We start from the raw sequence: 11,867 nt of genomic DNA, 5'->3' as shown, positions 1-11,867 counted from the left end.
CTCTACAATAAATCAAAAAATCAGCTGGGCATGGTAGCGCATGCCTGTAATTCCAGCTAACTGGAAGGCTGAGGCGGAAGGATCGCCGGAGCCCAGCAGGTCGAGGCTGCGGTGGCCGGGAGCAGCCACTGCACTCCAGTCTGGGCGACAGAGTGAGACTCCAACTAAAAAAAAAAAAGATGATAAATCTTATGTTATGTATATTTTATGATTTTTTAAAAAAGTTTAGTCTGAGTGCTTGGTACATACAGGCAATATCTTAAGTTCCTAAATGGATCAACTAACTTGATCTCCCCAATAGTCTATTTGCCAGAAGAGAGGGCTGAGGTTATAAGGATTATTAGGAGTGAGTCTGGATTCAAATGCAGACAACTGGGCCTCCAAATCTGTGCTTTTAAGTATTCACTATGCCAAGAGGCAGTACAAACCCAACAAGAATTTGGTATTAAGTATTCACTATGCCAAGAGGCAATACAAACCCAACAAGAATTTGGTAGATTTTAAAGGTAACTTTTAAAATTAGTGGGGGAAAGAAGGATTATTCAATAAACTGTAGAGGGATGTCAGGTTACAACTAGAAAAAAACAGTTGGGATCAGACTTCATAACTCACTTAATAAGAAATTCAAAATGGATCAAATATTTAAACTTTTAAAACTCTTTAAAGTACCAGAAAAAAAAGGAGAATCTTTAAAAATAGACCAGGCGCAGTGGCTCAGGCTTATAATTCCAGCACTTTGGGAGGCAGAGAAGAGAGAATTACCTGAGCCCAGGGTTTCAAGACCAAACTGGGCAACTTTGCGAGACCTCAACTCTACAATAAAAATCAAAAAAATTAGCTAGGCAACATGGTGCGTGCCTATAGTTCCAGCTACCAGAAAGGCTGAAGCAGAAGGACAGCCTAAGGTCGAGGTTGCGCTAGCCATGAGTGTGCCACTGCACTCCAGCCTGGGCGACAGGGTAAGACTCCAACTCAAAAAATACACACACACACACACACACACATACACACACACACACACACACACACACGTTAAAAATCACCCTCACACTGGGCTCAGTGGTTCAGCCTGTAATCCTGCGCCTTTGGGAGGCTGAGGTGAGTGGATTGCCTGAGCCCGCGGGTTCGAGACCTGCTTGGGCAGTGAGACCTCATCTCTACAATAAATCAAAAAATCAGCCGGGCATGGTAGCACATGTCTGTAATTCCGGCTACTCGGAAGGCTGAGGCGGAAGGATCACCGGAGCCCAGCAGGTCGAGGCTGCGGTGGCCGGGAGCGACCACTGCACTCCAGTCTGGGCGACAGAGTGAGACTCCAACTCAAAAAAAAAAAAAAAATCGCCCTCACTACCAAAATAAGACAAATGACAAACTGGAAATATACACAACTCATATCATAGGGGACTAGATTTCTGAGTATGTTAAGAACTTCTATAAACAATAAGATCAACGACTCAATTTTTAAAATGGCAATGTAGCCATGTGTAGTGACTTACGCCTGTAGTTCCAGCTACTTGATAGCCTGAGGCGGAAGGATCACCTGAGCCCAGCATGTTGAGGCTGTGGTGGCCATGAGCATGCCACTGCATTCCAGCCTGGGCAACAGAGTGAGACTCCAACTCAAAAAAAGTAAAAAATAAAAATAAATTTAAAACAGCAATGAATATGAACAAGTAGGTCACAGAAATAGATTATGCAAATAACTGTTAGACATGAAAAAAAACACACTCACACTCAGATAAGACAAAAGCAAATTAATTCCACACAGATACCATTTTCTGTGTAGATACCAGGTGTATCTAACACACTTGCAGCTAGGGTGTGGGGACACAGATAGTCTCAAGGACTGCTGGGAGTATAAACTGGTGCAACACCTATTGAATGCAAATCACATGGCCTTTGAACCACCAATTCCCCTTCCAGGAATTGATCCTGCAGATGTACCCGGGCTCCCTCATACCACAAGAGGGTTATTCCCTGCAGCACTGTCTGCAACAGCAACATTAAGAAAGAACTAGCCGGTGTGGATGGCTCATGCCTGTAATCCCAACACTTTGGGAGGCGGAATTCAGAGGATTGCCTGAGCCTAGGGGTTTGAGACTAGTCTGGGCAACCTGAGACCTCATCTCTACAATAAATCACAAAATTAGCCGGGTATGGTGGCACGCACCTGTAGTTCCAGTTACTTGGAAGGCTGAGGCGGAAGAATCACTTGAGCCCAGCAAGTTGAGGCTGCAGTGGCCATGACCATACCACTGCACTCCAGTCTTGACAACAGAGTGAGACTCTGACTCAAAAAAAAGAGAAAGAAACAAACAACAACTAAATGCCCATCAAAAGGGGACCAGGTAAACAAAGTTGGTGGGCCAGGCAGGGTGGCTCACGCCTATAATTCCAGAACTTTGGGAGGCCAAGGTGAGAGAATTGCCTGAGCCCATGGGTTCTAGACCAACCCAGGAAATTTGGTGAGACCTCATCTCTACAATAAATCAAGAAAAAGTTAGTTGGGCATGGTGGCACATGCCTGCAGTTGCAGCTACTTGGAAGGCTGAGGTGGGAGAATTGCCTGAGTCCAGCAGGTTGAGGATGTGGTGGCTGTGAGCGTGCCACTGCACCCCAGCCTGGGTGACAGAGTGAGACTCCAACTCAAAAAAACAAAAAAGAAAATAAAAATAAGGGAACTCTTTCCACTAGGTATAGTGGTCAAAAGTTCAAGCCCAGGATTCACACAGACCCAAGTTCCAGCTCTAGCTCAGCCACTCACTAGCTTTGTGGCCTTGAGCAAGTTTCTAATCCTCCCTTGGCCTCACTTTTTTCATCCATAAAATGGAAATAATAATAATAATTGCTATTTCAAATGTTGCTGTTGAAGATTACATTAGATAATTAATGTAGAAACTTTAGCTCTTTTTCAGAACATACCTGATCTCTCAATAAAAACATGAGCAAACCAGGTATGGTGGCACACACCTATAATCCCAGTACTTTGGGAGGCTGAGGCAAGAAAACTGCTTGAGCCCAGAAGTTCTAGACTGGCCTGAGCAACATGGCGAGACCTCGTCAAGACAAAAATATTAACTGGGCATGGTGGTGCACACCTGAGGCAGAAAGATCATCTGAGCCCAGCAGGTTGAGGCTGCGGGGGCCGTGATCGTGCTGCTACATTCCAGCCTGGGTGAGACAGTGAGGCTCCAACTCAAAAAAAAATGAAGGCTTGAAGTGACTTGCCCAGAGCTCCTCTAGCTGTTAAATCAGATGGCGAGGAGACAGGCCTGAACTGCCTGACCCCAAAGTTGTTTTCTCTCCGTCACACCAGCTGCCTCTCCCAGAGAGAACACATTGATAGTGAGTGTGGGCGTAAAGCATTCCCCTGCCTGAAAGTGATATGGATGGATTTGGAAGCCAGGAAGTAGGGGCCACGGTGCAACAGCTTCCACCTACACCATGGCCTTTGGGATTTCTCAAGACTTAGAATAAAGCAGTGGGCACTTCCTGGGGCAAGAGGGGGGCTGACCATGCCATGCCAATAAGTATGATGTTGGAGGGTCTCTATGAAGACACAGGGCAGAGAGGAGATAGCCTTACCATCCCAAGCGTGCTACAGTGGAGACAGCCAGGTTCGGAGCTCCTAGTCTGCCACTTCCCTGCTATGTGGTCTTGAGCAAGGTATTTAACCTCTCTGAGCCTTCATTTCCTCTTGCCTACTCAAAGACAACTGCTTTAGAAATTCTCGCTTCTGTCAATTTACTTGGTCCCTATTAGATTATTTCCTGCGGCAAGTCAACATGCTAATTATTGGATTGTCTGAGCCACAGGTTCGAGACCCGCCTGGGCAACTTGGCAAGACCTCATCTCTACAATACATCAAAAAAATTAGCCGGACATGGTAGCGCGCACCTGTAGTTCCAGCTACTTGGAAGGCTGAGGTGGAAGGATCGCCGGAGCCCAGCAGGTCGAGGCTGCGGTGGCCGGGAGCGGCCACTGCACTCCAGTCTGGGCGACAGAGTGAGACTCCAACTCAGAAAAAAAAAAAAATGCTAATCATTCTCTCATCTTTTTAAAAACTCCCTTTTGTTGCCGGGTGCGGTGGCTCATTCCTGTAATTCCAGCACTTTGGGAGGCAGAGGTGAGAGGATTGCCTGAGCCCAGGGGTTCAAGACCAGTTTGGGCAACTTGGCCAGATCTCATCGCTACGATAAATTCAAAAAAAGAAAAAAAAACTAGTCAGGCGTAGTGGCTTCCAGCTACTTGAAAGGCTGAGGCGGAAGGATTGCCTGAGCCCAGAAAGTCGAGGCTGCGGTGGCCGTGAGCATGCCACTGTACTCCAGCCTAGGTGACAGAGTAAGACTCTGGCTGAAAAACAAAAAACAAAACAAAACAAAACTCCCTTTTGTTAACACGACTTCTCCAGTCAACAAACACTCCACTTCTTTACTTGCCTTTATAGCGAAACTCCTCAAAAGAGTTGCCTAAACCTGCGGTCTCCAATTTTCCTCCTCCTGTTCTATGTTAAATCCATTCCCACCGGCCTTTGACACCTGCTATTTCACCAAAACTCCTCATAGCAAGGTCACAACCACCGGCCTGCCTGTTGCTAAATCCTCTGGTCAAATCTCAGTTGTTCTTTTACCTGACCTCTCAGCAGTAATTTTTTTTTTTTTTTTTGTAAGAGGCAGGATCTCACTATGTTGCCCAGGCTGATCTTGAACTTCTGGGCTCAAGCAACCCTCCCAAAGTGCTAGAATTACAAGGCGTGTGCCATTGCACTGGCCCTGACCTCTCAGCAGTACTTGACCTCAGTTGCTCCCTCCTCTTGGGCATACGTTCCTCAGTTGGTTTTCAGAACACCAATTCTGCCGATTTCTCAGGCATCACTTAATCAATTCCCCTTGCTGTTTCCTCCTCCACCAGTCTCAGGAGGTTGGTGTGTTCCAGGGATCAGTCCCGCTCCCCATTCTCTTCTGTCTACATTCTTGCCCAAGATGATCTCAGCCACCCTCAAGGCGTTAAATAACATCTCCCTGCAGATGACTCCCAAATTCATACCTGAAGCTCAGTCCTCATCCCGAACTTTTTTTTTTTAATTGGAGTCTCACTCTGTCACCCAGACTGGAGTACAGTGGCATGCTTCCGGCCACTTCCAGCCTCAACCTGCTGGCCTCAGGCGATCTTTCCACCTCAGCCTTCCAAGCAGCTGGAACTACAGGCACGCACCACCACGCCCAGCTAATTTTTTGATCTATCGTAGAGATGAGGTCTCACCATGTTACCCAGGCTGGTCTCGAACCTGCGGGCTCAGGCATTCCTCTCACCTCAGCCTCCCAAAGTGCTAGGATTATAGGTGTTAGCCACTGCACCCGGCCTCATCCTGAACTCTTAATTCCTGTATTCAGCTCCTTCCCAGCATCCTCTCCTGCCGTCTAACAGATAGCTCAACTTTTGCATGTGCAAAACTGTCCTCTGATTTTGTCCTGTGGCCCACCAACTATGCAATAGGGCCAGCATGCCTCTCAACCACGGCTCTCATGAAGACTAAGCGAGGTCACAGATGCCAAGGGCCCAGCACTGCTACTTGCACACAGTTGGCACTCGATAAATGCTAACAGTTACGGTAACCATCAGAGAAAGGGAAAACTAACGGATGCTTTTTGGGAATTAGAGTAGGAACTAACTCGGAGAATAGGTGCTAAGGCGGGAGCCAGGATGCAGGGCCTCAGGGGCACACTCCCTCCCAAGGGTAGACACGACCAGGCAGCGCTGGCAAGGGAAGGTGGGAGGCTACAGAAGTTCAGGGCAAGTCAGGCCTGACCCAGTGGCAGAAAAGTCTGACTCTGCCAGGGACTTTTTTTTTTTTTTTTTTGAGTTGGAGTCTCACTTTGTCGCCCAGGCTGGAGTGCAAAGGCAGGTAGGCTCCCGGCCACCACAGCCTCGATCTGCTAGGCTCAGGAGACCCTTCTGCCTCAGCCTTCCAAGTAGCTGGAATTACAGGTTAGGCTAATTTTTTTTTGTTGTAGAAATAAGGTCTTGCCAAGTTGCCCAGGCTGGTCTCAAACTCCTGGCCTCAGACACTCCTCCCACCTTAGCCTCCCAAAGTGCTGGGATTACAGGCATGAGTCATGGAGCTCAGCTGCTAGGGTCTTTTGACCTCTTGGGAGCTCCAGGCAAGAGAAGAGGGTAATTGTTGTGTCCCCAGAAATCGCTTCTCCAGAACATAATGACCTTTGGGTAACACTGATTGTTAAGAAGGCAGAAATCTGACTGGGCTCGGTGGCTCAGCCTGTAATCCTGCGCCTTTGGGAGGCTGAGGTGAGTGGATTGCCTGAGCCCGCGGGTTCGAGACCCGCCTGGGCAGGCGAGACCTCATCTCTACAATAAATCAAAAAATCAGCCGGGCGTGGTAGCGTGCACCTGTAATTCCAGCTACTCAGAAGGCTGAGGCAGAAGGATCGCCGGAGCCCAGCAGGTCGAGGCTGCCACTGCACTCCAGTCTGGGCAACAGAGTGAGACTCCAACTCAAAAAAAAAAAAAAAAAAGGCAGAAAACTTCCTGCCCAAGATATGAGTACAGGGAATTCCTAAATATTCTTATATTTTCTTCAGGCCTTCTCTCAAATATTATCTTCTTTGTGAGGCCTTTCCTGGCCTTACGGCTAAAATACCACACTGTGAAATCAATACATAATAAATAAATAAATAATTTAAAAATCGGCTGGGTACAGTGGCTATGATTGTCGTCCCAGCACATTGGGAGGCCGAGGTGGGAGGACTGCTTGAGCCCAGGAGTTTGAGACTAGCCTGGGCAACCCAGCATAGTTATGCAACAGAGACTTTATTTGGTTAGTCTTGCAACATAGTTAAGCAATATAGTCTTTATTTTTAAAAATTAAACATAAGGCTGGGCACTGTGGCTCACACCTGTAATCCCAGCACTCTGGAAGGCCGAGGTGAGAGGATTGCCAGAGCCCATGGGCTCGAGAACAGCCTGGGCAACACGATGAGACCCCCCCCAACACTAAATCAAAAAATTAGCTGGGCATGGTGGCATGCGCCTGTAGTTCCAGCTACTTGGAAGGCTGAGGTGGAAGAATTGTCTCAGCCCAGCAGGTTGAGTCTACGGTGGCTGTGAGCATGCCACTGCACTCCAGCCTGGGCAAGACTTCAACTCAAAAAAAAAAATTAAATTTTAAAATTCCTACAGATCACATGGGGCAGAAAAATAAAGTGCCATGCCACCCCATCCCCCAACAGGCACACGCAGTGCCTGTCTCCCTCCCCTGCTATTGTTTGTCCTTAATGCTGGTCACTAGCATACCATGTATTTAAATTACATCCTGTTAATTGTCTCCCCCACTAGAAGGAAGCCCCACAAAGCCAGGGATTGTGTCTTGTTTCTTCAATGTGATATCTCCTGCCCTTAGAATAGTGCCTGGACCAGAGTAAGAGCTCAAATACAATTTTGGAATGAATGATAGCGCCGCACTACTTTAAACACTTGTTCCGTGCTGGGGACTTTTTTTCCCCCTAAGCACTGTTTAATACCTCACTTAACTCATTTAATCTTCATAATCACCCTGAGAGGTAGTATAATTATTTATATTTGCTAGAACACTAAGTCTCAGAGAAATTAGATCACTTGGCCAAGGTCGTATCATTTTTACAAGGCAGTGGGGGGAAGGCAGGGATCTGTCTGGCTTCAAAGCCTCAGCCATTACTTATACAAAATGAGCTGTGTTTGGGGGAGAAAGAAGGCGGAGAGGGATAAAGGAAGGGCAACAGAAAACCTCTGGAAGGAGCAGATGAGCACTCCAGCCCAGCACTGTCCAGCAGGACTTTCTGCAGTGATTAAATGCTCTGTGTCTGTGCTGTCCCATCCAGTAGCTGCAAGCCACACTGGCTGCTGAGCACCTGAAATGTGACTAGTGCAACCAAGGAACTAATTTTTTTTTTTAACAGAGATGGCCGGGCACGGTGACTTAAGCCTGTAATCCCAGCACTTTCGGAGGAAGAGGTGAGAGGATTATCTATGCTCAGGGGTTCAAGATTGGCCTGGGCAACTTGGTGAGACCTCGTCTCTACAATAAATTAAAAAATAAGCTGGGCATGTTAGCGCGTGCCTGTAGTTCCAGCTACTTGAAAGGCTGAGGCAGAAGGATCGCCTGAGCTCAGCAGGTCGAGGCTATGGTGGCCCTGAGCATGCCACTGCACTCCAGTCTAGGCGACAGAGTGAGACTGCAACTCAAAAAATAAAAATAGAGATGAGGTCTCGCTATGTGGCCTAGGCTGGCCTCAAACTCCTGGGATCAAGCAATCCTCTCACCTCAGCGGCCCAAAGTGCTGGGATTATAAACGTGAGCCAACGAGGCTGGCCAAGAACTAAATTTTTAATTTCATTTAATTCTTTTTTTTTAAATATAGATGAGAGCTCACTATGTTGCCCAGGCTGGTCTCGAACTCCTAGATTCAAGCAATCCTCTCACCTAGCCCTCCCTAAGTACTGGAATTACAGGCCTGATTTAATTTTAATTAATTTAAACTGAAATAGCCATACAAGGCTAGTGGTTACAGCATTAGAGCAAGCTTTAGACCAAGATTAGACTCGGTGGCTGGGAATGTTCTCACTTGCTGGGTCTGTGGCCTCTAGGCCTGGTGGGACAGGGAAAGAGGGAGAGAAGGGGAGAGGGTGCATAGTGACAGCTGTGAGCACCAGCAAGGGAAGTGGCTGATGACCCAGTTTGCTGAGGGTCCTAGAGGAGGTGACGTAGTCATCGTTGGGGTCAGTGCACCTGTCGCCTCGGGATCTTGGTCCTCGGAGGCGCTTCCTCTCTCTCTAAGCCCCTCACACCCCAAGACAATTTGTCTGCAGTTAGCAGGTACCAGGCGGGCCAAGTCAGAGAGTCTGGGTTTTCTCGATCTTTCTCAGGATCCACACTTGACCATTTTCAGGTTCCTTGTAGGGTAGAGTCTGCATGGTTGACCCCACACAGGCCCCACAGGCATTACATGGACTCAGTAAACATTTGCTGCAATTAATAAACAAGCGGCAGAGCCAAAGGGAGAGGCTTCTGGCATGGAAAGTTGAAGGGGGAGGGGCTTCAATCAGTTTCTCAACCACACCATCTAGGCAGATGAGAGGAAGCCAAGAATCAGCATTTTCACCAAGCCCTCTCACCTGCAATACACACCAAATCTGATGCTAGGCTCAGAACTATCCTTTAGAGAAATACTGATTTAGGGCTGGATGGAAGGACTCAGGCCTGTAATCCCAGCACTTCGGGAGGCCGAGGCGAGAGGCTTGCTTGAGACCAGGAAGTTTGAGACCAGCCTAGACAACATAGACTGCGTCACTACAAAAAGGAAAATAAAAAACTACCTCAGTGTAGTAGCGTGGGCCTGTAATCCCGGCTACTCAGGAGGCTGAGATAGGAGGATCGCTTGAGCCCAGGAGTTCGAGGCTGCAGTGAGCTATAATCGTGCCACTGCACTCCCTCCAGCCTGAATAGAGTAAGACCCTATCTCAAAAAAAAAAAAAAAAGAAAAAGAAATAAATACTGATTTAAGGTGAGGCTAGGAATGCAAGCAGGTGTGGGGGCAGGAAAAAGGTTGCCCTACAGGGAAGCTCAGAAGTTGGGACAAGACTTTGAGACACTCAAAGGTGTACGTGCTTGTTCTGTGTGTTTTTTCATTGCAGTAGAAAGAGGAATCTGTGTCGCCTGAGTCCAGGCTTTCCACAACCAGCACCCAGAGCGTGGAGCCGGAAGAAGCCTAGGACCCAGCTAGTTCAGGTCCCTCGACAGTGAGGACACCTGAGGCACCCGGCAGCTCCTGGACGCGTGGGCGGCAGCTGATCCTGAGCAGAACATGCCTCAGGGCTGCAGAAGCCATACACCCAGGCCTGTGGACTTCCCCTCACAGCCAGCTCCAGCCCCTGCCACCCCCCTGCTCCTCACTTCTCTAAAGCGAAACATCTCACAGTCATTTGCTCCATGCTTCCTGTACCATTTCTTTATTTTTACTCTCCAGTTTGTGGGCTGAGCCTGTGTGGGTGTGGGAGAGGAGCTGGGTGTTTTTACTTCTCTGCGTTTTCCTTCTGTGCTGGAAGGACTTTCAGTTCCTCCCCAGACTCTCAGTTCTGTCTTTCATAGGCCGTCCAGGCCATGAGACCTCCTTGCCCATCCTTCCCGAACACCTGGGAAACGGAGAACTGACTGCAACCGGCTGCCCTCAAAGTGCCTTGCAACCTCTCAGGAGGAAAGCAGGCAGCAGGAGCCTCCCTGGAGCAGCAGCCCTGGGGTGTGGCATGAGCAGCCGCAGAGGCAGGCAAGGGAGCCCTGCTCCCTCGAGGCCAACCAAGGCCTCAAATCTGCCTGTATCCCCCTGACATCACCGGGGCAAGCCTGGGCCGCTGCTTCCCCTTCCGCAGCCTCTTCTGCCCCGGCATTCAGCCAGATGAGAGTGATTCCCAGCTCACCCCAAACACCCCCAGCTCTGCCTGCTGGTCTAGTTCTACATTTGAGAGCCTTAGGGATCTGCCACATGGGAGCACAGGTCCAGGGACAGAGCAGGCCTCCACCAACTGGGCCTGCTAACTTCCCAACCCAAGCTCTCTGAACCTCAGTCTCCTCTTCCAAACAAAGTTTTATGTGGAGGATTGGAAAATATATCAAAGCACAAGAGGCCTCAACCAACACTGGCTGTTACTGGCAGGAGTCGTGCGTATGCATGGAAAAAGGAATCCTTCCTTTTCTCTTCCAGGGACCACAACCATCCAGAAAGCAAAGAGAGTTGCAGGCACACTGGTCCAGCCTCTAGCTGCAGAAAGTTATCTCCCGGCAGGGAGACAGCAAACAGGGTGTTCACCCAGGGCAAGAGGCAGCTGGGTCTCAAAGTGAAAGCCAGAGCCTCTGGCCTCCCCAGCCATCTGTTCCAGAAGCCTGCCGGCTGGCCCTTGATTTCCTACTGTGTCCTCAAAGAAGCACTCAAACCCTAAAATAAACCTCTAGAGAAGCAGTTGCCCAGCTCCTCCAGAGGAGAGGCTAGACACGCAGCTGGGCTCGCAGCTGGGCTCGCAGCCAGGGCCAGGCTGCCAGACACAGATTACAGTCTACAGGAGCAACAAGTGCCCTGTCCTCTCCCTCACCCCTCCTTCTCAGTCTGGCAGGGGAGTCCAGCACGCAATTCCTCTCCAGCCTCCCCACTCAACTCCCAGGACTGGGGCACTGGGCTTGCCAGAGCTGGTACCCGCTCAAGTGAGCCCGTGCAACGGGAGGATCCGTGACTCAGCGCCCATGATGTCAGTCCCTTCACAGTCAGGGCACTGTCACCCACACATACACCCGCGGGGGTGGGGGCAGAGCAAGGCGAGGTGGCCCCCTAAAGCGGAGGGAGGAAGAGAGGCGCTGGTGCAAAGGACGCCCGGACGGGGACACCACCCGGCTGGGGCGCACCCTCTCTGGCATCTCCTTGAGAGTAACCAGGAACACAGTTGTGTAGACTCCTGGGAGCACTGGGCAGTTCTCGGGCTTCCGAGAACACCCCAAGTCCTGCACACAGTCGCCAGGGAGCCTCCCAGCCACAGGGCAGCCCAGGGAGGGCGCGGGCGTAGGGCGCGCAAGACGACCCGCGTCCACACGGCCAGGTCAGCCCCGGGCTGGCGCCTTGTGCCCGCGGGGACCCAAGCCAGCCCAGGAAAGGCGGAGCTCTCCTCCCTCCGGCCTCCCCCAGTCTGCGGCGGCCACGGCGGCGCCCCCACCCGCCGGCCGCCCCAGTCGTCCAGGTGCGCTCCGAGCTTACCCAGCGCCGGGCAGCGCCCCGGGACCAGCGCCGCCCCCGGCGCGGCCAGCAGGGCGGCCAGCAGCGCGCAGCGGACGG

General features: G+C 50.2%; 1 protein-coding gene across 1 annotated transcript in view; it reads right to left on the bottom strand.

The window, feature by feature from the left end:
• Nucleotides 1-11,867, bottom strand: part of IL6R (interleukin 6 receptor) — a 63,994-nt gene that overhangs the window by 51,229 nt on the left and 898 nt on the right. The window contains exon 3 of the mRNA XM_008048171.2: nucleotides 11,790-11,865. Within this exon, the coding sequence (XP_008046362.2) occupies nucleotides 11,790-11,865 (76 nt within the window). The remainder of the gene's footprint in view (nucleotides 1-11,789; nucleotides 11,866-11,867) is intronic.

Source organism: Carlito syrichta, unplaced genomic scaffold (genome assembly GCF_000164805.1).
Source record: "Carlito syrichta isolate Samal-C Ts95f unplaced genomic scaffold, Tarsius_syrichta-2.0.1 Scaffold120742, whole genome shotgun sequence".
In the NCBI taxonomy this organism is placed as follows: domain Eukaryota; kingdom Metazoa; phylum Chordata; class Mammalia; order Primates; family Tarsiidae; genus Carlito; species Carlito syrichta.
This window is presented reverse-complemented; position numbering and strand designations above follow the sequence as displayed.